Raw genomic sequence first — 25,504 nt, 5'->3', positions numbered from 1 at the left:
TGCTACCGCAGGTAAAATCCTTGCAAGGATCCTTGCAAATTGCCTCCTACCTATTTCAGGAGACATTCTCCCTGAATCCCAAAATGGTTTCCGCCCTTCCAGGCGGACAGTGGACATGATCTTCACTGCACGACAGCTTCAAGAAAAATGCAGGGAGCAAAACCGACCTCTGTATATGGCATTTATTGATCTGACTAAGGCCTTTGATACTGTAAATCGAACTGCCCTCTGGACCATCCTTCTGAAAATTGGATGCCCTGATAAATTTGTGAATGTTTTGCGACTCCTCCATGACAACATGAGGGCAACAATTTTGGATAACAGTGGCTCTCAAAGTGATCTATTCAAAGTGGGATCAGGCGTCAAACAGGGATGTGTCATTGCTCGGACCTTATTTGCTATTTTTATCGCCATGATTCTACACCTTGTTGAGGGGAAACTTCCCACTGTCGTGGAAATCACATATCGAACAGATGGAAAGCTTTTTAATATCAGTAGGATGAAAGCAAAAAGTAAGGTAATTACAACCTCTGTCATAGAACTTCAATATGCCGATGATAATGTAGTCTCCACACATTCAGAGGAAGATCTTCAAACTATCCTAAATGTCTTTGCAGAAGCATATGAAAAGCTTGGCCTCTTGCTTAACATCAAAAAAACCAAAGTGCTTCATCAGCAAGTGCAAACCAATTCCTCTGTAGCACCGTCAATCCAGCTTAATGGTGCAATGCTGGAGAATGTTGATCAATTTTCTTATCTTGGCAGCCATCTCTCTGTAAAAGCTGACATCGATGCTGAAATTCAGCATCGTCTGAGCTCTGCAAGCTCGAATGAAACGTAGAGTGTATGAGGATTGGGATATTCGCAGGGAGACCAAAATGCTTGTTTACAAAGCCATTGTACTACTGACCTTACCATACACCTGTGTAACATGGACCACCTATAAACGCCACTCCCAACTTCTTGAAAGATTCCACCAACGCTGCCTCCGAAAAATTCTGCAAATTACTTGGGAAGATAGACGGACTAATGTTAGCGTATTGGAAGAAGCAAAGACCACCAGTGTTGAAGCAATGATCCTCCAACCCCAACTTCGCTGGACCGGCCATGTGGTTCGAATGCCTGATCACTGTCTTCCAAAGCAGGTACTTTGCTCCCAACTTAAGGATGGAAAAAGGAATATCAGTTGACAGCAAAAGAGGTTTAAAGATGTTATCAAAGCTAATCTTAAAAGATGTAACATGAATTAAGAACTGGGAAGCCTTGGCCCATGAACGTCCCAAATGGAGGTCGGCCATTATCAAAGGTGCTATGGACTTTGAAGAAGCACGAGTAGAGGGCGAAAGGGACAAGCAAGCTAAGCAGAAGGCACGTCAAGCAAATCCTCATCATTACCATCTTCCATCTGGAAAACTATGTCCTCACTGTGGGAGGCTGTGTGGATCCAGAATTGGCCTCTACAGTCACTTACAGACCCACCGCTAAAGACCTTACAATCTTACTCGGCCACGAGTGATCGCCAATGAATGAATGAAATGAATGAATGAGTGATATATAATACTTCAAATAAAGTTTTGGGGTGGGCACCACCAGATCCTTTTTTCCCCTACCTAATTTAAACATTTGGATGTGTATAGTTGCTCAGATCCACTCCTTCTGCACAAAAGTAATTCTGGGCAAGTCAGGAAGCCATGGATTCTCATAGAGAATGTTTTTGTCCATTTTAGTTGTGAGTACATGCCATCATACGCGCCCTGCGGCCTCCACAACCTCTGGGCTAAGCAGGACGCACTGGAATGTTATAGAGGACACCCTCCCCTTTCCTGGAGTGTATGATTTGTCCTGGCCCAGAGCAGATTTTGGGGTGGGTACCCCCAGTGACTTATTTTTTCCTGCATGTTTTCGTCTGCTTTGGTTTTGGATAGATGCCCTCTCACGTGCCCTGTGCCCAGCAGAAGCTCTGGGCCAGGCGGGACGCAGTGGCATCTGGTAGGGGACACCCTCCCCTTTCCTGGGGTATATGATTTGTCCTGGCCCAGAGCAGATTTTGGGGCGTGTACCCCCAGTTGCTTCTTTTTCCTGCATGTTTTTGTCTGCTTCGGTTTTGCATAGATGCCCTCGTGAGTGCCTGGTGCCCAGCAGAAGCTCTGGGCCGGACGGGACACAGTGGCATCTCATAGAGGACACCCTCCCCTTTCCTGGGGTATATGAATTGTCCTGGCCCAGAGCAGATTTTGGGGCATGTACCCCCAGTTACTTATTTTTTCCTGTATGTTTTTGTCTGCTTCGGTTTTGGATAGATGCCCTTTCACGTGCCCTACGCCCAGCAGAAGCTCTGGGCCAGGCGGGACGCAGTGGCATTCGGTAGGGGACACCCTCCTCTTTCCTGGGGTATATGATTTGTCCTGGCCCAGAGCAGATTTTGGGGTGTGTACCCCCAGTTACTTATGATTTATGATAGTATGACATCATTATGTATTTATGATATCAGAATCCTGATGATTTTGATTGTATAAATTTATTGTCAGTCTTGACGGGGAGAGTCTCCTGATTACACCAATATATCATAGAGGGTACCCCATTATTTATTTTGAGGTTCAGGGGCATTTTAAATTTGGCTTGACGTTGCTGTAGCTGTCAACTTTTCTTCTTTGTTAGTGACTGAAATTTCACACAAATAAGGAACTGGGTGCTGGGAACTAGGAACCAAGTTCAGCGTCGTCTCGACGTTGGGTTGGACAGACGAAAAAGGGGAGGTGTTGCTGTTGTCCGGCCCCTTGTCACTGCCTGGCGTCGCCACCCAGTTCGCTCTATCCCCCATGCACGTCCTTCTTCCAGAGCAGAACCAGCCTGGGAAAGCGAGAGGTTTTGGCTTGCAACTGCTGAGCCTGGAAATGGCGGCCGGGACGACCTGAAGCGAGAAGGGGAGGGCAAAGCAGCTAAGTTCGCACAAATCGCGCCGCTTGCGCAGCGCCCTCCTGCGCGTCGTGCGCTCTCTCTCTCTGGGGGGTGGGTAGGTTGGGTGTCGACATGAGGCTGCTCCGGGCGCTGCTGCGAAGCGTGTCCCCGGCCACTGTACCTCAGCAGGTGGATTTCTATTGCCGCTTCTCCCCGTCTCCCCTTTCCATGAAACAGTTCCTCGACTTCGGTGAGTGAGGGCCTTTACCCGGGTTGGAGGAGGCCGCTCTCCCCCTCGATATTCGTCAGCCAGTTCTTTGCTTGCGCCCCTTCCTCCAGGCACGCATGCCCTCAGCCTACCATTTTCTTTTTCTGAGGTGAAGGGGACAGTCCCCTGTAGACAATACTACGTGGGTAGGTGGACGCCCGCCAGGCCTCTCCGCTCATTCATTACATATGAGTGTGTGCGGGCCCAGGACCCGCAGCCAATAAGAAAGGGCACCCTCTCTGACGCCTCTTCTCACGTTCGAGTTCTGGGTTTACAGGTCCGAGGCAGAGAAGGGCCTCAAGTTGACGCTTCTAACAAAAGAGATGCAACTAGACTGCTCCTTCCCCAGCTACCGGAGAGTCCAAATATAGTACGGCGATTGCAGTCCTTCAACGACAACACGCATTGTACTCTTGCGGTTAACATGTTTAGAATTGGGATTGTAAATTTTAATCAAAAGCTTTCATTAATACGCGCGCCCAAATTCTCTCGTCTGTAAAGCAGTTGTTTCTAACAAGGGAAATTGGAACGCAACGCTTCCAGACAGAGCGAGTATGGGAACCTTTACGAAAGCTATTGTGGCGTTTAAACAGAGAGATGTAATGAATCCAGCTGTATTTGACATAGCCCGTTTCATTTCCTGCACAGATGTGTTAAGTAACTTACTCTTGTTAAGTAATAGTCCTCATTCCGGAACAGTTTACCTGTTCTCCAAGACCTTATTTCAAGACTGCATTTCCCAATCATAGTTTAGAAGAGGCTCCACAAAGCCACCATTCCTCCGTCTTATAAAAGTTTGTAGTGCGTAATGTTGGACATGCAAGGTTACTAAAATGAACCATATATAAAATGTATGTGTGCGTATTAATGGTTACTTTTCCTTACTTGTTGCAAGTGGGCCCACTTAAAGTTTCATATAAATGTACATATTGCATTAGCTGAACTTGACACCATTATCTCTTAAGAATCAGTAATTTCCAGCATTATTAATCTGCAAGCCCCCATGCTTTTGTAATATTTCAGCAGCGTTGTTTAAAACTAAATTGACTTGTTTGCCTAGGTGTATCTAACTTTAACTCCCACTTGTGACGTGAGGGGGTAACATGGCAGCTGATACATTGTATTCTAACAATGTATCTGCAAGCCAAAGTATTAATTATCAGAACTGATATGGACTTTATGTGGTGGTGCTAATAGTGTAAAAAATGTAAAGGAATATGCATATCTCTAAATTTTTGGAGGCATGCAGTTGACAAATGCCAGTCCATTGTGATTGTTGAATGGGCCCTAAATTGAGCATTAGCCAGCCATGCAACATTTTTGCTAGGAAATGAAACATTATTTTACTGCTGTTCACCACTGAGGTGCTTTTGAGCAATTGTGTGCTGTTGGCATTATAACAATGTTGCACAGGAAAAACTAGAAAAAATATTGGAGAAAAAATATATTGCATTGTAGTGGCCTCTGTTGCATTGCTCATGGAGCACACACAGTGGGTAGCATTTCTGCTAAACTTCAGCAAGGCTATGTGATCAGTTATTGTTCAAGTTATTGTTCAACTTTTGAGTCATACCAAGTCACCATGTCATCATTGCTACTAATTTCATTCAGCCCTGAACCAAATTTCATTGGGGAGGGGGGGAGAGAAGAAAATCCAGGAGAGTGGAAAGAGGGGAAACAGCCAAAATGGTTGGAGCAATGGAACAAGGCTGCAGGTTCAGGCTTCTGGCAAGAGAGATTTGACCCTCCCTTGGCAGCCTACTGTATGGAGAGAAAGAGAAAAAAGGGGATGCCCTGCCCACCACTAGCATATGGTCCCTAACAGATTACCCTCAAGATGATGTAGCCCTTGGTAGAAAAAAGGTTCTCCACCATTGATTTCAATGTTACATATTAGTGTGTGTGTGTGTGTGTGTTTTGTAGGAGAACAACATGTATAATATCACTACAAACATTTTCATACATTTATTTATTATTTATTTATTTTATTTTATTCAATTTTTATACCGCCCGAAGCCAGAGGCTCTCTGGGCGGTGCACAGCATAGCATAAATACGATACAATAAAAATACATTAAAATGACAATAGTAACACTAAGCATATATGTTAAACAATTAACAGCCTGGTCTATGTAACAACAAAAATTTAAAATATTTAAAAAGCCTGGGAAAATAAAAAGGTTTTAACCTGGTGCCGAAAAGATAGAAGTGTAAGCGTCAGGCGAACCTCGTCGGGGAGACTATTCCATAGTTCGGGGGCCACCACTGAAAAGGCCCTAGATCTCGTTACAACCCTCCGAGCCTCTCTGTGAGTCAGAACTCGGAGGAGGGCCTTTGATGCCTTCTTCCCCATGAATTTGCGCAATCCCATATTTGGGATTGTGGTTCCCATGGTAAAATTTAATCCAGGATCTCCTAGGATGGGGAGGGGAATCTGTGGCTCTCCAGATATTGTTTGATTCCAACTAGCATCTGCCCCTGCCAGCATGGCCAGTGGCCCAGAATAATGGGAGTTATAGCCCGGGGGAATAGGAGGAAGGAAAACCGAAATGCCAGAAAAATAAGTATTTATTTGTAATCCAAGCCTGACGCGTTTCAGCCTTTGTATATTTAGGCCTTGGATTACAAATAAATACTTATTTTTCTAGCATTTTGGTTTTCCTTCCTCCTATTCCCCCGGTTTTACATGTTAGCCACTTCCAGTTGTTGGGAATTATAGCCCAGCAACATCTGGAGGGTTGCAAATTCCCCTCCTCTGTCCTAGGAGGAGGAGAAGTTGCTGTTATTTATTTACCACCATCCTGATCCTGAAAGGATATACAGTAGGGCCCCACTTATATGGCAGGTTCCGTTCAGGACCCCCGCCGTAAAGCGGAAATCGCCGTAAAGCGGAACTCCATTGACTTTAATGGGGCTCATCGCGCCAAAATGCCGCAAAAAGCGGCTTTAAAACGGGAAGAAAGGCACCACATTAGTGGAACGCCGGGAAGCGGGGCCCTACTGTATCTAATTGTCGTCCATCTACTGTGACTTTAATCTCATTTTATGTGCGACTTGCTGATATTTTTCCCCTTAGGATCTGACAATGCTTGTGAGAAAACTTCATTTATGTTTCTGCGACAAGAGTTGCCTGTAAGATTGGCAAACATCATGAAAGAAATAAGTCTGCTTCCAGACAACCTTCTCAAAACACCTTCAGTTCAGCTTGTCCAGAGTTGGTAAGAATAAGTTTTTTAAAATAAATAAAATTACATATCTGAACTTGAACATTTTAACTTGGCCTCATCATTAAGAACTTTCCTGGTAGGTCATTGGATTGGTACCTGAAATATTTTTTGGCTGATACCAATAATTTAACAACAGAGTCAGTGGCCAAGTTTTCTTCTCTACCTAAAGGAGTGGCAAGAGGATTCTTTTTTCTTAATGTAATTCCTTTCACATCTTATCTTCTGTATTACTGTAATTGAACTATTTTGATGTTTTATCAATTATGTATCTTATTTCTTTTAATGGGTCTGTGACCTTATAACAATAAACAACAAACAAAATAAAATTTAAAGAGCACAAAAAGTGATGATACAGAATATTAACAACCTAGTCTTATGCATGTTTACTTGAAAGTGAGGTATGCTGCATTCGGTAGAGCTTATTCCCAAGTAAGTGTGCATAGGATTAGATCATGAGAAACAAATTTTAAATGGTTTTTGTTTTGGTGGTAGTAAACAAGCTTGCAGGATTAGAAAGTGAAACTTAATAGCACAGCGTAACTCCATGTGCCCCAGTCATGACAACCCAACTACATTGAGTCCCAGAGGACTTTCTTTGTCACTTGTGTCTCCTCCCTATCCTCTCTATTGTTGCCAAGACCATGTTGTATTAATTGTTTTCATTAAAAATGCCCACAGTTGGGAAGCAGTTTAATTACCACTTTCACTGAATGCAGGTACTTCATGCAAAATTCAGTTACTTTTGGATTACTTCATGCAAAATTCAGGTTTCTTTGGTTGAGAATAAGCAACCTCCCTGGGTTAATTCTTGTTCTGAGCTCTCAAGTTCAGAAACAATACTTAGAATAGTAGAGTTAGAAGGAGCCTGTAAGGCCATTGAGTCCAATCCTCTGCTCAATGCAGGAATCCAAGCTGAAGCATACCTGTCAGGTGGCTGTCCGCCTCTTGAATACCTCCAACATTGGAGAGCCCACCACCTCCTTAGGTAATTGGTTCCATTGTTGTACTGCTCTAACAGTTAGGAAGTTTTTCAGAAGAATTTCCCTAATGACAATTGACTTCTGGACAAGTCCTAAGTTCCTTAGCACTGGAAAAAAAGAAAGGTTGACTGCTAAGGGATAATGCTCCAGCATGTGATTTTTGTTTTCAGTAGAAAATAGAATGGACACCAGCAGGGCTGTGGAGTCGGAGTCGTGGAGTTGGAAGCAATTTTGGGTGGAGTCGGAGTCGGTAGAAATGTACCGACTCCAGCTTCAAAATAAAAACTTTCATAGGAATTTAGGAAAGTTTTCTTGTTCAGAAATTTTAATCAGATAAATATATTTTATGTTCTATCAATCTAGCCTGATGATTCACATGGTGGTGATAAAATGCCTTGTGCTACCATTTTACTACAGTAAATTTGTTATTACTAGTTAATATATATTTGCCATTTATGAAGGAGTCGGAGTCGGACAGTAGAAAGAGGAGTCGGAGTCGAAGGTTTGGCGTACCGACTCCACAGCCCTGGACACCAGTGCAGCTACTATTGTTGGGGCTGTTGTATTGGCAGGGGGCTGTAACATGGCATAGTGGTGCCACAAAGGTGGTGTAGAACCAGTGATTACACTTTTGTAATTCTGTATATGTTGATGAGACCTTAAAGATAAATCTTTTTGCTATGCTGTGCTACTAGGAATGGGGTGAGGATGATCACATGGCATTCTAAGCAGAGGGGAAGTGTCACATAGGGGGTTGCAGAGGAAGGAGACGCTTGATAAGGATGCTGTGGTAATTATGGCAGTGTAAGCCATTGCTTAGAAACCCAAAGCGCAATAGGACTGACCAGTTCCTCCTTTTCTTGCTGATGGTCAATCTGCTGTCAGAATGACTAGATGGCAAGGAAAGAATAAATGCTTTCTTCCTAGTGGAAAAAATATATTTTTGGTCTTTAATAATTAGCTTCTTTATATGGTGGATAGAAATACTATATCTTTGCTTTGATCTAATTTGTGGGAAAAGATGGAAATTGAAAGCAGCCCTTGTTAATGTAGTAGTAGTAGTAATAATATGGTGTTATTTTAGCAAAATATTGCTTGACATTATAAATTAGAAAATGTTAGAAGGAAATTTTAATAATCTCAGATAGAATATGTATGGTAAGGGCCAACCATGCAGAAATTGTGTTTTTAGGTATGTTCAAAGTCTTCAGGAGATCCTTGATTTTAAAGACAAAAGTGCTGAAGATTCAAAAGCTGTTTCTCGGTAAGAACATACCAGCATTTTAATGCATTTGTATGTATTGTGGCAATATATTCTGTAAACTCTTGTGGTGTAATCTTATTGTGGCATGAGAAGATTAGTAGCATCCTTTTATGTCATTGATTTGATCTGAAGAGAGGACTTAAGAATATTCTGAAATCACAGGTAAATTAACTTTGGAAATCATTAAATGGTCCTAACGCTAAACATATTTACTTAGAAGTAAATCCCACTGAGTTCAGCGGGGTTTACTTCACGGTAAGTACAATTAAGATTGCAACTTCAATCATTGTCTGAACCAAAAGAGAGATAAAAGAGAAGTTTGCAATGCCACCATCAGAACTGAAGGCCCTTTGAGATAGCCAGCTCTGATCTAAATATTCATTGAATTGATTAGTCTGTTAATTCCTTCAGTGCTATTAATTATGAGTAATAAAATGTCCATGTTCTCTCCATTCCCAGCATATCAAATGCATACATATAAAATATAGTCCATCCATGAAGCAAGAATTGTGCAACATTTCCCAGTCAATATACAATCTCTTACAGGCCTTGGGAAATGTGCATTTAATAACTGAATTTTGTACATTCTCTGGCCATTATGCATAATCCCCAACAGGCTTTGGGGAATATACATATCTCAGCTGAATTTTGTACATTCTCTGGCTGTTATGCACAATGGCCAGAGAATGTACAAAATTTATGTACAAAATACTGATTTGGAAATGTGCACATTTCCCTCTCCATGCATGGATTATGTACACATTTTCCATGACACTGGGTGAATGCCCTCAACTTCCCCTTAGGCAATATATAAAATACTAGGGGCTCTACCTCTGCTTGCGTTGCTCCCCAACCCCTCATCAATCCCTGTACCCTTACACCTCTCCAACCCTCCCAGATGAACTCATTAAAGCAGGGGTGGAGAACCTTTGCTGCCACTCTGTAGGCCAACTTTAACCCCAATGTTCATCACATGAATAACAATGTCAAATGACTGACACTTGTCAAAGTTGGCCCACAGGGTGGGAACAAAAAGGTTCCCCACTGATGGTCAATGTTAGTATGGGGGGTTTAGAGCTGGCAAAGCCCCCCTTTCCCCTCTCCTCTTTAGAGCTGGTAAGACCCCTCCCTGCTTTCCTCTTCCCCTTTTACACTGGTCTATCAGAAATGTTCCTCCACAGCTTGCCTGAGCTGCTCTCCGCTGCCTTCTCCCTCCTCCACTGCTGCAATATAATTTGCAGTGCCACCTGTCTATTGGGCTGCAGACTGCAGCATGATGGATTCAGGGCTTACATTTTTATTTATATAGACAATTTCCACATCTTGTTGCTTTGTCATTGCTGCTTTTTGCCACCCCAAAGATAAGTTAGCTGTGAAGGGATCCAATGTGCTGTTGTAAAGAAAGGAAATCATTCCTTCTTTTAATCTAGCACCTCATTTCTGAGATGGAGCAGATCTTGTCCTTTGGGTGGAAGGAAACTGCATTTATTTATTATTGCATTGAAAAACTACTGAATGAATTTGAATTCTTATTTTCAGACATTTAACAACTAGCATGCTATGAACTAATTTTATTGAAGTACTTTTAGGTGATATTTCTTAATAAATTGTTTCTTATATTTTTAGTACCTATCCTAACTTCTTCCATTTTCGATGTGTATGTAGATTAGGGGTTATAGCACAGGAGCAGCTAGACTATATTATACCAAATAGTGGAGTGTGTATAAAACAGTTGTCTACAGTTTTTAGTACATTTTTTGTTTTAAGCCTGCTTGTTTGGTTTTTGTGGTTACATAATACTAAAAGATTCAGATTCAAAATTGCTGTGGTGCAACTCCTGTTTATTCCAATGAAATGTAATGAATGGTGTTGTCAAATCTACACAGAATATTTTAGATATTTGATGGATCAAAATAAAAGCTTTGTTTTGTTTTTTCTAAAAAAATGTAAGTTTTTGCACGTGAGGAGAGAAATGTTTCGTGTTTCTGGAAGGGTAAAATGTATCTAGATTTAAAACTATAACTTGTTTTCAGCTTTTATTGATTAAAATTAATTTACTTCTCAGTTGGGCATGGGAGGTGTCCAACTGGGTTATGATCCTTCCTACTGCTTAGAAGACAAGAAACATGTGACCAGATTTTTCCTGGAGACCTTCCTTTCTTTGTCCCTCAGTTTGTTTCTGCCTTCGCTCAGATCAAATCCCACTTTCCTCACCTCAGCAATTCCTTTTCTTATAATTTTCAAAATATAGTGAAGTCAGAATGGACTACCCCATTGTGGCAGTCCTCTTATCAGGGATCATTCTTCCTAAAGACAAAGATGTGTCACATTAAGGATACATCTGAATGCTATTTAGTTCTCAATCTAAAACACACTCATGAGGCTGTGTCTCTACAGGAGGCATCTTCTGCATCCATTTTTGTCAGTTCACTCTTTCTCTGGCTTGATGACCTCATAGATCAACCCAACCGGGAACCAATCAGAGTTCAAAAAACGCTTCAAAATTCTTCTTGTCAAAAGGCCATAGTAGCAGGGGTGGTTGCTAGACAAAGTGTTTTGTGGAACATGGATTCTGCTCCCAGATCTAATCTATCCTCATGGGGACCAAATTATGTGGAGATGACATAGTAAAAAAAGTTTTAGTGGATTCGAAAGACAAATGTAAGACTATGTACCAAAAAAAAGAGGCAGGTAGCCATTTCAGTTTCATCAGCCCTTTTGTTCCCAGAGGTTTTCTTCTAGGACCAGAGATATCTGGTCCTTCGATCATGAGCTGCAGCTAGAGTCTAGTCCTTCTCTACTTCCAGACTAGGAGCCTCCAACCAATGCCTATCCCATCCCAATGAAAGAGGACTCCACCAGTTCCTCCCTGCTTGGCAGCGCACAATGCTGAATCACTGGACCCTCCAGACAGTGGAGTCAGGTTACATAATAGAAGTCCCAAGAAGTTCTGCCTGGCTGGCTCCAAACCATAGACCATCCCCTGAGATTGCAACCATTGAGACGGAAATGTGTTCTGTTATTTACTCAATTTGTCTTGTTCAGGAAGGGAGGAATGTGGATGGAATTCTGGATCTCCAATTTTTTGACATATTTGTCAAATAGAGAAAGATCCAGATGGAAACACTCACCTCTATCTGTGAGACCCTGCACTTACAGAAGTTTGTGTCATTCATAGATCTGACAGAGGCCTATCTTCACATTCCCATCCATCCTGCTCATCAGTGATTCCTCTACTTTGCCTATAGTCATCAGCATTTTCAGTATTACATCTTCTCACTTGGCCTTACCTCAGCATTATGCATTTTTACCAAGCTCATCACCAATCTAATGGAACACCTAGACTCCAAACAGCCTACATTTACCCTTACTTTGATGTTCTGATAATAGGGTCCTTGTTTGAATGCCAAGCCTACTAAAATACACATATCATATGGACCTGCTTGATGGATCATGGGTTTCTGGACAAAAGCCACCTACATCCTACTTCCAGGATCTATACCTGGGAGACATGATAAGATCAGAGACGATCCAGAAGAACTGTCTCACCATGAAATATCTAGCAGCTTTCAGGATAGCAGACATCATGGCTCTGGGACTCATGATCCCATGCCTAGAAGTATTGCCATAGGTGAAGCTCAACTCCAGATCCCTAGAATGGACACTTCTGCCATTTCAAGAAACCATTGCTCACCGACATCACCTTAAAATATGTCTTTCTCCTTCTGTGTGGTATTCTCTACCCTAGGGGACAAGATGCATCAGCTTCTCTAGGGGAGTCCTGATCAAGCTTGTGGTGTTCACCATCATTGCCATGGATGCCAGCCTCTCAGGATAGGGAGCCAGCTATGAGGACCAGATTATAGAGGGCATGTGGAACACCTCAAAGGCATCCTACAGTATAAAGTGGTGGAGTGTCAAGCAGCCAATCTAGCCCTCTGGACATTCATTCCTAAGATCCGCAATTTTCATGTACCCATCCACATAGACAATATGACAATGAAGATCCATATCAATCAGCACAATTAATAGGGACAGGTCCTTTTCAGTTGTGGCCCCTAAGCTGTGGAATAAATCTGTTGAGGCATTTGCTTGGCATCCAGTTTTGTTCATTTCATCACAAATTAAATATTTTATTTTAAAGCTGTTTTAATGGCAGGTAGCTTGAGAACTCTTCTGTGACCTTTATATTTGCTAGCCATTGGGGGGGGCGCATGCATGCGAGCGAGGGAATAACATGCTAGATTCTTGGCTCCGCTAACCTTACTTACTTTAAACACCTTTTGCACCATTTGGAGATGTGATATAGATAACATATTAACATGGATCTTATCTGTAATATGCTGTTGGGCATCTTGAGCAACAAAGATAATCAAATAACCAGCTTTTTTAAGCCGATCAGTGAAAGTCCAAAAAACAAAGGCCTAGGGATAAACAGCTTCAAAATGGCAGCGTGAACAGTCAGAATGACCAAGGAAGATCAAATGCAAATAATAGAACCAGAGAACAATCCAGTCGCAACACAAATTGTGGTGCTTCAAACCAACTTATTAAGGAAATGGGATGAAGTCTTCAAATCACTGGAAGAAAAGATTGCCTCGTTAACAAACAGGCTGGATGAAACGGCCAAAACAGCAGGTGAAGCTCTAGAGATGGGAACTCAACATGTGGATGTTGCTTATACATAGCCAGATTTCTACTAAACCATATAGACCAAGAGAATTATCTTGTCTGGTCTCATCTGTGGAATTAAAGAATGGGCAGGTCACAGGGACATTATTCAATTTTTGATAGACTGGTGGAAAAATATAATCCTGGATTTAGAAATCGCCAACTCTGACATAGAACGTGCCCATTGGAGTCTGGGTCCCCGCCCTAAGAATCTTCCCAGGGATATAGTGGTGGTGTTTTATAACTTTGCTAGAAAAAGAAGCACTCCTTAAAGCTGTATGTGAAAAAGGCCAGATAGAATATGATAGACATCCAGTACTTTTTCTACAAGATCTAAGTGCAGAAATGCTTCGCTGCCATAAAACATTCTGTCCCAACTCAGATCTGCTACAGAGGCAGATACCGAATATCTCTGGGGCTTTGCATTTGCCCTGATAGTAGAAGCCGATGAAATCCAACATAGAGCTGTAAATAAAAAAGAAGTGGTAAGTCTGCTAGCATTATTTGATATAACATCACCATGGGATGAAGAAGATCTTGAATCTGATGACTTAATCAACATGGTCGTGGCGGGAGAAGATCGGAAAGCTTCCCCTCAACCTACCAAACGCAGAAAATGTCAAAAAGGAGACTTACCTACTACAGTTTCCAATCTTCAGAGAGCCACAAGATCGACCTCTACAAAAAAGAAATAATTACCAAGTTGTATGGTAACAACATCATTTATTCACAAAGGAGTTCTATAAAGGAAGCATATATACGAGGGAAACTAATTCAACTATGTACTTAAGTTAACATAGATTCCTCAAAATTTTATAGATCCTATTGTGTTTGTTTTTAATATCAATTTATAAATGTGTCTTGGTGCAAAAGGTAAGTCTGTGTTATTCTTGTTAAGGCAAGGGCTGGCGGAGGCAAGGGTTACCTACGTGGTATTGTTGATATTATCAGCATAGTTTGGAATTCCAGCATGTCCTCATGCTATACCAAGCCGCAAAATTTTGGCCCACTAAAAGCTGGTCTGCCTCTGGCAATACCCGCATGCAGGGACACGTTTCCTATCTTTAGTTAGGCATGAGGGTTGGGGGGGTGAGTTTTAGGTTTGAACGGGGAAATGGGAGTCATGGATAAGGTTTACATGGTTATAAATGGGGTTATACAGAGTTAATTTATGTTATGCAGTTCTTCATGAACAATAAAGAGGATATACAGGGGGAAATTACCAGGTTCTCCATAGCATATAAATGATTGAATTTCATACCTTAACATTGAATGTAAAGGGCTTGGGAGATGTTATCAAGTGGCAGAGCTCTTCTGATTATATTAGGACTCAGAATCCCTCAGTTGTTTTTCTCCAGGAAATCTATACATCAAATATAAGCAATCATTTATTACCACAAAAGTATTTTGGCTCCCAGTTTTTGGCTCCAGGATCTACTCATTCCAGAGGAGTGGGGATTATTTTTGCTAAAACAATAGATTTTCAGGTTCAAAAATAACAAATTGATGCAGAAGGTAGATATATTTTCATATCTGGTTTGCTGTATAATTTCACGTTTGCTTCAATATATTCTCCTAATTCTAATCAATTTAATTTGTTTGCTAAAGTATTAAAACACCTTTTAAAATATGCAGTTGGGGACATAATCATTGGTGGAGACTTAAACATTATATGTGATTTTAGATTAGATAAAAGCTCCAGGCATTGGACAACCCATCATCAGAGCAGAAATAATATGATCAAATTATTAGAACGTTACAGGTTGGTTGATGCTTGGAGACACATAAATCATGGAATTAAGGATTACTGTTATTACTCGTCCAGATTTAATTCATTTTCTTGTTTAGATTATGTCCTTTTGTCCTCTACTTTAGCACCAGGATAACTAAAGCAAATATACTTCCTAGACTAATTTCAGACCATGCAGCTGTTGGAATATCTATGAATATTTTACCAGACAATCATTATTCCCCTATGTGGAGGATTGATCTGTTCCTTTTGGCTGATCAGTTAGCCTCAAAAACACTAAAAGACACATTGGTGGAATATTTCAAAATAAATACCACTCCAGACATTAGCTGTAACACTATTTGGGATACTATGAAAGCTACGATGAGAGGGCAATGTATAGCAGAAGCAGTAAAGAAAATATGTAGGATTGACCCAATTAAAACCCAATTGTTAAAAGAAGTGGAATTATTAGAAATTCAACATAACAAAAAAGATAAAAAAATGAGAAGCCTTAGACTGTACAAAAATAGCCAAATCACTTTGGTATGTAAAATAAAAATACTATGAATCGGGCAACAAGAATTCTAAACTTCTAGCTAATGCTCTCAAAACACGTTGTCTATCTTCTCAAATTTTAGCAATATCACATCTTGATAAAGTGACATATGATACCAGATAAATTAATAATATTTTGCAGATTGTTATAATTATATAATCCTTATCCCACCAAGATGGAAGATATGAAAGCATATCTCCATATTTTTTCTTATCCTAGACTTTCACATACTCAATTGATGTTCTTAAATTAAGCTATCTCAGAAGAGGAAGTTTCTGCAGCAATCAAAAGGCTTAAACATAACAAAGCCCCAGGACCAGATGGGTTTAATAGCTCCTTTTACAAAACTTTTAGGGAAGTACTTACTCTACAATTAACAATTATATTTGGTCCGGGGGCTCTGTTCCAGAAACATGGGGATCATCACATATAATAGTTCTTCCCAAACCAGGGAAATTTAAGAAAAAAGTAGAATCTTATAGACCTATAAATCTATTAAGTCAGGATCAAAACCTTTTCACAGCTATCATAGCAACCCAGCTTAATTCAATGATAACTGAATTTGTACACCCAGGCAAGACAGGTTTCATTATAGGAAGGTATATATTGGATCCCATCAGACTATTACTTAATGTCATACTTAATGCTAAACATTCTTGGAGTTTGTTGGGAATACTATCTTTAGATGTTTACAAACGACTTCAATTGTCTGAGCTGGGATTACTTAAACGTCCTGGAGGAATACCAAATGGGGGAAGGTTTTTTAAATGTGATAGACTGACTGTACTCCAAAGCTACAGCAGTAGTTTGCACTAACAAACCTAGATTCTGACCCAATAAAATGAAGTACGAAGCAGGGTTGCCCTTTGTCACCATTGTTCTTTGCCCTCTCCCTGGAACCTTTGGCTATGCAGTTACAAACTCAAAATAGCGGGATATCAGGGAGAGGGTGAAGAGGAACATTTATTGAATTTGTATAATGATATGACTCTAATGCTGAATTTCCTAGCATCTCAAGCAGCCCCTGGTCTTAAGTCAGAACTAGACAAATTTGCAATAATAACAGGGCTTAAAATAAATTATGATAAATCTACCATTCTGTTTTTTCATACTCATCCTGAGGATCAATTATGGTTCGTAAATTGTTAGGAGTCACTATATGCAACACTGCCTTTAGATACTTGAGTTTTAATACCAAAAAATTTTTCAAGATCATTTTCAATTAATTACAGCCCATTATTAAGTAAAATGAACAAAAATATAAAAAGTTGAAAAAAACCTTAATTTAACTATCTTGGGTCAAATAGCTTCAATATGCATGAAATAATACCCAGATTTCTTTACTTATTTCAAGTACTCCCTATACTTATCAATTCTAAAACAATTCGTAAATGGTAAAATAATTTAAATACATTTATTTTTCAAAATAAAAAAACAAGATTGGCTATGTCTACTTTTTATACTCATCCAAGCTCTGGTGGGTGGGGACTCCCTAATTTATATTATACTGCATTCCACCTTTGACAATTGGGGTTTATAATAATGAGAGCAAAAAAATCTTGGATAAGCTTTGAAGAGCAAATGCTAACTTGGGGCAAAATATGGTTTAATTCTGTTTTTGCCCATTCGCAACTCTTGGTTAAAAAGCATTACAAATCTCTTTACAAAAGCTACCTTCACAATATGGAGTAAGCTGCAATCTAAATTATCTCCTATTTACTCACCTCTGCTTCCTCTTCAGGCTTATCCAAACCTTGGTGATGATATATTCCTGGGTGGGAAGAGAAAGGATACTTTCGCCTAAGAGACTTCTACTCTCAGGGACAGCCAGTATCTATCCAACAACTCAAACTAGACATTCCAGCATGGGGGTTAGGATTGTTGCATACTTACCAACTGGAACATATATTGAAAGAACCTCATGTAAAATCATGTGCTACAAAACCCACCATATCCTTTGAAAGGATAGTGTTGGACAAAAGATTGAGTGGAAAAAGTCCGGTCTCCATGGTATATAAAGTACTAATAGAAAAACACTCAGGTGGTCTTTTAGGTCTTAGGAATCAATGGGAAAAGGATCTGGGATTTGTGTTGGACTCACCTGATTGGATAGGGCTCTATACATTTAAACATGGTAAAACAATTTCTCCCAATCATAAAGAAATTATGTTGAAAATATTTCACAGGTGGTATCTCACACCAGTTCATCTGTCTCACGTATCTTCGACTGTATCACCAACTTGCTGGAGAGGTTGTATTCAAAAAGGAACATATTTCCACCTTTGGTGGACATGTCCGAAGATTAGATCATTTTGGAGCATAATCCATACTGAACTCAACAAGATTATTAAAGAAGATATTCACTTAAGTCCGGAATTGTTTTTACTCTCTTTATTCAAGAGTGAAACTAACAAATTGAAATCCAAAAGCCTTTTTTCTAAATTATTATTAGCAGCAAGGATATCGGTATTACAACAATGAAAACCTTTGAATGACAGGTGTACAGGCTTGATATAGGAACATCTGGATTGCGATCCTGCACAAACTCACACTGCACTTTCAGTTCCTGCAAGGCAAAGCAAGACTGGAATCCTTCATGACCATGTGGTGGACGTTTACAGCTCAACATGATTTACACAATCAACTTGCCAAAGTAATCCTAGATATCTTACTTGATGGATTAACCTGATCCTATAGTTGCTTTTCATTTTTAATGTTACTTACCTGTATTAATATTTTTATTTGTATGATCCCAAATTGTATTCGTAATATTTGTCAGTGATAATCCGTGATAATCCATGGCTCCAGGGTGGGAGGGGTGGGAAGGGTTGTTGGTTGGTTGAATTCTTGTAATTTGTAAAATAAGTAATAAAAGTTTTTTAAAAAAAATATTTGCTGGCCGTTTGGACTGTTTTTGGATTTAGTTATTTTAGGCTGCAGTCCTGGACACGCTGGCTTGAGAGTAAGCCCCATTAAGGTCATTGGGACTTATCTCTGAGTACACAGGCACAGACTTGGGCAGTACATGTGTCTTTATTGTATTTTTAACATCTGAATAGTATTTTAGATATTTATGCTGGCTGTGGAGAGACAGGATAACAATATTTGAAATGGTTTAAACTATAACTGAACACTTTATTTAGTTGGCACAATTATTACAATTATTATATAGGACTGTTCTTCAAATCAATTAGCACATTTAGTGGTAGACATAGTTTAAGTGAATATAAAAAAACATTTTCTGTTGCTAGGGATATTCCTGTTTAATCAACAACTGATGGGTGGGTGGGGTTGCTGGGAGTTTTAACCAAGGCTACACCATGATTGTTGGGGCACTGTTCTGTGACTCAGTTGTGTCATGCAACTATTATCAGTATTTGATGCTTGGATCATGTAGAATGAGCTGCCTTTTCACAAACAAAGGCTCCTTCCATTGGCAAAAGAGCCTTTGATCCGGTGGATGCTCCCACTAGCAAAAGTATGGAGGGGTGGGATGCGATTTTCTTCCAGCAACCACTGTGAAAATTGCCTCCCTTTACTTCTGTCAGTGTAAACCTCCCATGAGCTGAGCTCCCCTCATGGGATATCTAAATTCAAGACATTATTACTTAAGCATTTAAAAGAAAACATGGCATTGCACAAATAATGATTAGACTTCGCTCTGAAAATTTTCCCTTCCTTGATTATTTGGTGACTAGAAGATGCATTTTTTAAAAAAGACGATTGGTTTTTGCATTGAATAGTTAAGTGAATGCTGTGATTTTTCTAGTGCAGGGATGGGGATTTATTTTATTTATTTATTTTATTTCATTTTTAAACCGCCCATAGCGAATAGCTCTCTGGGCAGTGTACAAAAGATTAAAAGTACAGAAATACAAAATATCACAATAAATAAACTGAAACAAAGAGATTTAAAATTGTAACATTAAACACATTAAAATGCCTGGGAGCACTCCAGATGTTGTTGTCAGATTCCAATTCCCATCAGCTCCAGTCAGCATGGACAGTGGTCAGGATGATGAGTATGTAGTACAACAACATACGGTGACCACAGTTTAGCCACCCCTGTTGTAGTGACAGCATCTTTAATATGCCTTGACAGAAAGTGCATTTGGTTTCAGTTTTACAGATACTGTGATAACAATTCGGAATCGTCACAATGATGTTATTCCTACCATGGCTCAGGGTGTGATAGAGTATAAGGATCACTATGGTGTCGATCCAGTGACAAGTCAGAATGTGCAGTATTTTCTAGACCGTTTCTTCATGAGCCGCATTTCAATCAGAATGCTTCTTAATCAGCACAGTAAGTACTTCTGTTACTTGGGGAGATAAAATATTTGTGCAGTGTGTGAAAGTGGTTTTGTTTAAAAACAAGAGATTTGTATATAGGCTACTTTTTTTTAGTATCTTCCTCATTTCTATACACTGGCAAATGCTTGCCAGGATTAAAAAAAAATTCTTTGTCCTCCAAATGTAAAATCTGCTAATCTTGTGGCCTGTAAATTGTGAAATCACTTGTGATGCATTCTGTTATCTCCTTTTGTTGGCAGCTTTGTTGTTCGGTGGGAAAGTCAAAGTTAACCCAGCTCATCCAAAACACATTGGAAGCATTGACCCTAAGTGCGATGTTGTTGAAGTTATAAAAGGTAAAGTCAGGCAGACCTATATATAAAAAAAGTTTTCTTTTAGGTAGATACCTTATCCCAGTCTGTGTCTGTGTTGGAATTGCTTTTTAATACGTTTTTAAAGCTTTTTTTAAAAGATGTTTTTAAGATGTTTTGTTGTAATATATTTTAAATAATTGGTGATAATATAAATGGGATGTTGACTATGTCTAACCTCATTCATATTTTCAGTTACGCTGAAATAGCGTGTTGGTGGCTATGATCAGGGCTGTATGATTCTTTGCCAAAAGAAAAAAGAACCCTTGAATTAAGGGATTTGTATACAATTTTCATAAGTTCATTCATTTTGCATAATTTAGGCTGCAGTCCTAAACTAGAGAAATTGCAAATGTGAACACTCTTACTAGGCAAAGGAATAAACTCCATGGAGCTCAGTGAGACTGATGTCTCAGTAAACATGTATAGGATCACAGTTATTTTGGTCTGTTTATTATATCCTGTATAGTTCTGTTTTGGCTATTTATAGGGGAGGGACTATGAAGGGCATTGAACCACTGGAAAGTTTAATCCACTCTGGCTTCTGAGATTTTACCAGGCATTAACCATACACTTTAGAACATGTTCAACGGCAAGGCCTAGATACTTGCTTTTGCTTTTTTTTCTTTAAAAAAAGGATGGCTCTGAAATCTGCTGCGTTGTGCACTTTCCTGGTACTTCTCACTGAATCAAAACATATATGCAGCCCCAGTTAGTAACTTAAATTAATGTGACCAGAAATATGCACGATCTGTAAAAGCTGCAGTCCTCAGAATTTTATCCTGAACAGTAAAAATGGCTAATAAGTTGTTTCCTGATGTTTTGAAGACTGTTGCCACAATACTGTGTAAGCTGGGAAGTAATTAACTTCTAAAGAAAAATTGTTGTGATTTAACTTTCTGCAGATGGCTACGAAAATGCAAAGAGGCTTTGTGACTTGTATTACATGAGCTGTCCAGAACTTGTACTTGATGAGCGAAATGGTAAGAATTGGAAGGGGAGTGATTTTTAAAGGAAATTGTAGGCTCTTAGCAAGGGTTTCTCATGTATGGGACTCCTTTTAGGCTGTGTCTGTAGTGGTAGTGCAGATCTATACATTGGCTGAGTATGAGGTGCATGATTAGCATACTCAGTCTGCAATACAAGCAGGTCCTGTCTCTGGTGCATAGCTCTGCAGTGTCTCACGAGAAATGCCAGGGCCACTTCACATGTTAGAGCAGCGTTTCCCAACCAGTGTGCCTCCAGATGTTGTTGGACCACAACTCCCATCAGCCTCAGCCAGCATTGCCAATGGTAAGGAAAGATGGGAATTGTGGTCCAGCAACATCTGGAGGCACACTGGTTGGGAAAGGCTGTGTTAGAGACATAGAAGGTTTATCAGGTATTCAGGGGATATCCCATAACATGATGTGTCTGCACGCACTAATTTCATTATAGAAGTATGCTGTAGGGAGCCTGGGGGCACCTCCAGCTCTCTACGTTATGTTTGCACAGTGAAAGAAACATGTGCCTCATGCTACAGGGTTCCGTGCAAAATGTTCATAGTGTGAACTGGTGAAGTAGCCTTCAAGTGTTGAGTTATGCCGTGTTTCATAGCTTCTCCAGGCATGTTCTATTATGTGAATACTTATCCTACAGTAACACTGTAATAGCTACACTGTAGGACAGTGTTTCTCAACCAGTGGGGCATATGACTATTTTGGGGTGGGGTTAGAGTGTTTCCAAAAATATGTACAATGTAAGAACAAAATTAACAATATTAAAGTAAAGAATGAAATGTTATGTTTGGAAGGTAAGCAGATCATACACAGCTTATTATGTGATCTGCACATCATCATGGGTGCGCAGTAGTTTGGCACTGTCTCACAAGCATTATCTTGGAAGCTTGTGAGAAACTCTTTTATCACTCAAAGATGTTCAATCCTTGCCAGAGCATCTTCAAGAGGAGTTTTTGGAACTCAAGTTTGATTCAGCTGCTAAGTATGATTTTGGAAAAAATTTGGCTGAATTATCTCCCTGTATACCCGAAAACAGGAGAAAACACTCTGTGCACCATTATTCCATTTTCATCCATGTACCTTTGCAAAGTCACAATATTTCACTACTTTTGAAAATTCAAATAAAATATATAGGGGAGCCAGATCTGAAGTGGGGGCATGGGATTTTTATGTTAGCTAAAAAGGGGCATTGGTTAAAAAAAAACAATGTTGAGAACATTGCTGAATGAAATACATTTCCTTCCATCTGTTTCTGCTCTTAGAAATGAACTGGCTAAGGTTTACATGGAACTTACAAATTCTGGATCTGAATACAATTCATTATGTAGCACAGTCCTGTAATGCTACTAGTCGTGTTTTGATGTTTTTTAAACTGTATTTTAAAATTCTATAACCTGCCCTGGGACCTAACGGTGAAGGGCAAGCAATAATAATAATAATAATAATAATAATAATAATAATAATAATTTAGGTTTATCTTCCTCTACAACTGCCCAGAGAGAGTAAATAGGGCTTATACAGTATATGGGATCTTTTTGGCAGAAGAGCTGCAACATGCTTAAGTGGTTACTACTGTAAGGAGGACATGTAGTTATGTGAATAACAGAGCAATCCAACTCAGGGGAAGCTGGCATAATTGGTGCTGGTGGAAGGGAAGCCAGTGTAAAGTTCTGCTGCATCCAGTTGCCATTCAGGAGACTCTGGGATGGCTGAACGCCTGCTCAGATGGCAGAGCTGCACACAGGGACCAGAAAGTAAAAGCCTGTTGTCCCAAATACCCCTACTGGGGAGTAAGCCGAAGAAAATGCAAGTGCGCTCATCTTGATGAGACAGGGGAGTGTGCTGCGAGAACAGCGGGGAAATATAGGCTGCTGGCAGAGCTCACATTGTAGCCACCTGTGGGGGGACACAAGGGAGTGTTTCCAGGCATCCTGCAGATGCTGGGCACAAACAATGAGACTCTCCTTTCACAGCCCATGGGAAGAGGCCTGTAAGATCACTAGCAATGGAATGCACCCACACACACATATTACCGCCTGTGTAGCAGCAGCCCCCTGCCAACCAATCAGAATGCCACACCTGACACACACCATGCATGCCTACCAGCCACGCAGCGAATTGCGCACATGCACAGGCAGCGTGACACAGCATAACTAGGTAAACAAGCACATGTGGAAACCCCCAGCACACACCCAAAGAGCACACCTAGCACACATGCTTTCATCCACAACCCCAAAGATCAGGCACCACACATAGGTAGATGCAGAAAGATAGTTTATTGCAAGACACCAAACGGATACACACAGCCACAGCACAGACAGGAGGACTGGGCCCTCTCCATTGATGTCTATTGTATTAATTTTTTTAGACTGACCTTTTTCCCAGCTTAATTTTTACCTGAATTGGGACCTACAGGAGCGCTCCAAACATGAGTTGGTTGTGGCCTAAGTCTCCTCACCTCGGCCCCTCCACTGACACCCCCCAGAACAGCCCTTTTTCGTGACTTAAGCCCTCTTATGCTGGCTTCACTTTACACTGGCTCAGCTGAGCTCCAGCTAAGGTGGGTTGAGGGACTTATGCCAGCATAACCTGGCTCTTGGAGGTCGCTGATTCATAGGGTCGCCATAAGTCATAATCGACTTGAAGGCACATAACAACAACAACAACCTGGCTGAGCCAGGACCCAGCTGGCTGAGCCAGAGATCTGCCGCATGCAACTCTCCTCACCCTATGGTAAATGTGAGTTAGATTGTGCCCTAAGGCTCAATATAAATGTGACACAAGCCATGGATAAAGCACTTACTGAGGACTATAGTGTAACTCCAATATGGACCACCCAAGCACTTGGATTGCCATCAGAAGCCTTACTTTGTGTTACCCCATCTTCTGAGGGGATGAGAACACATGTAAAGGGCCCAGTTTCCAAGCTCTAGAATTCTCTCTCCCCTCCCCCCTCCCAACACACTAGGGAGCTGACTATGCTCATCCCTCTTGGCCTTCTGGTGGATAGGAAATATCAGCCTATGTTAAAAAAAATGATACGACAGTGTAGGCCACTGTTCTTCAACCTTGGATCCCCAGATGTTCTTAGAATACAACTCCCATCATCCCCAGCCAGCTTAGCCACTGGTCAAGGGATCATGGGAGTTAGAATCCAACAACATCTGAAGACCCAAAGTTGAAGAACACTGGAGTAGGGTACCTATTATCTGCTGCTATTGATATTTATTATGAGGTTGCTGCTAGTTATTCATTGTTTGTAAGTTATTAAACTGATACGTCTTTAAATGCTATTAAATATATTATTGTTAATTGTCTTAAACCTTTTTATTATCAGTAGTTTGGCTGTCTCGATTGTGTTACCACCTTGGGTATTTTATGTAGAAAGGTAGGATAAAAATAAATACTGTACATGTGCAGTGTTAGCATGTCAACATTGCAGCTGGTCAGGCAGATGAGTTGCTAGTGTGCTGATGCTGTACACACATGTACCAGTGAATGTGTTAAATATGATTAAATGATATGACGCATGTTGGAGTTATTGGGTAGGTGATTGCTTTACCTGTAGCTGGCAACACATTTAAATAATACTTCTTTTGTGGCAGAGCACAACACATGCCGCTCCTCTGTGTGCAGATGGAGCAATTTTAAGTTGCTGCTTATATATCTTCTCCAAAGCATGTATGTGAACACACACGTTTCTCCACACCCATCACCAGTGTAGATAGGTATCCAAGTATTATTGGCTTAAATCTGTTGTTAAATTTTACAGATTCTCTTATAAAAATAAGTCCAGGGTTAGATAGGTGGATGCAATATATTTCAAACAGATAAATTAGTATTAGACCAGAGTTCACTGTACTTGCATTACAACACATTCTTGTCTCCTGTAGAGACCACATACGCCATTTCTCAAACATAGATAGAGCCCAATTTAACTGCGAAAAGTTGATTGCTAAAGGTAATTATTATGAGAGCGGGATCAATATGCTTTTCCCTGTGCTTACTCTATTAATAGACTAAAGTCCCCAAAAGAACCTGAGATCGGGCAAATAGGGAATAACTGAGAGACTGACATCCTGTTGTGTTCAGAATTAATTTTGCTCAGAGATGTCATGCCTTCCATACTGGAATAAGCAGTTAAAATTGCTTTTTAAATATGTACTTTAGATATCTGAGATAGGACAGATTTTTTTTCTAACAGTAATCAAAAGAATGTTGCTCTGTGTGTGTATTTAGACATGCAC

The 25,504-nt window shown here is 40.3% G+C and overlaps 1 protein-coding gene across 6 annotated transcripts in view; it reads left to right on the top strand.

Annotated features, from left to right (window-relative positions):
* The first annotated feature begins 2,771 nt into the window (after positions 1–2,771).
* Positions 2,772–25,504, top strand: part of PDK1 (pyruvate dehydrogenase kinase 1) — a 41,294-nt gene continuing 18,561 nt past the window's right edge. The window contains exons 1-6 of one of the 6 annotated variants that reach the window (XM_061608487.1): positions 2,772–3,148; positions 6,242–6,383; positions 8,565–8,636; positions 19,717–19,901; positions 20,149–20,244; positions 21,165–21,242. In XM_061608487.1, the coding sequence (XP_061464471.1) occupies positions 3,031–3,148; positions 6,242–6,383; positions 8,565–8,636; positions 19,717–19,901; positions 20,149–20,244; positions 21,165–21,242 (691 nt within the window). In that variant the 5' untranslated portion in view covers positions 2,772–3,030. Of the gene's footprint in view, positions 3,149–3,418; positions 3,574–3,644; positions 3,719–6,241; positions 6,384–8,564; positions 8,637–19,716; positions 19,902–20,148; positions 20,245–21,164; positions 21,243–25,504 lie in introns of those variants that run through there. The other 5 variants (XM_061608483.1, XM_061608482.1, XM_061608484.1 and 2 more) reach the window with 5 other exon arrangements.

Source organism: Rhineura floridana, chromosome 2, assembly GCF_030035675.1.
Source record: "Rhineura floridana isolate rRhiFlo1 chromosome 2, rRhiFlo1.hap2, whole genome shotgun sequence".
NCBI classification, from domain to species: Eukaryota; Metazoa; Chordata; class Lepidosauria; order Squamata; family Rhineuridae; genus Rhineura; species Rhineura floridana.
This window is presented reverse-complemented; position numbering and strand designations above follow the sequence as displayed.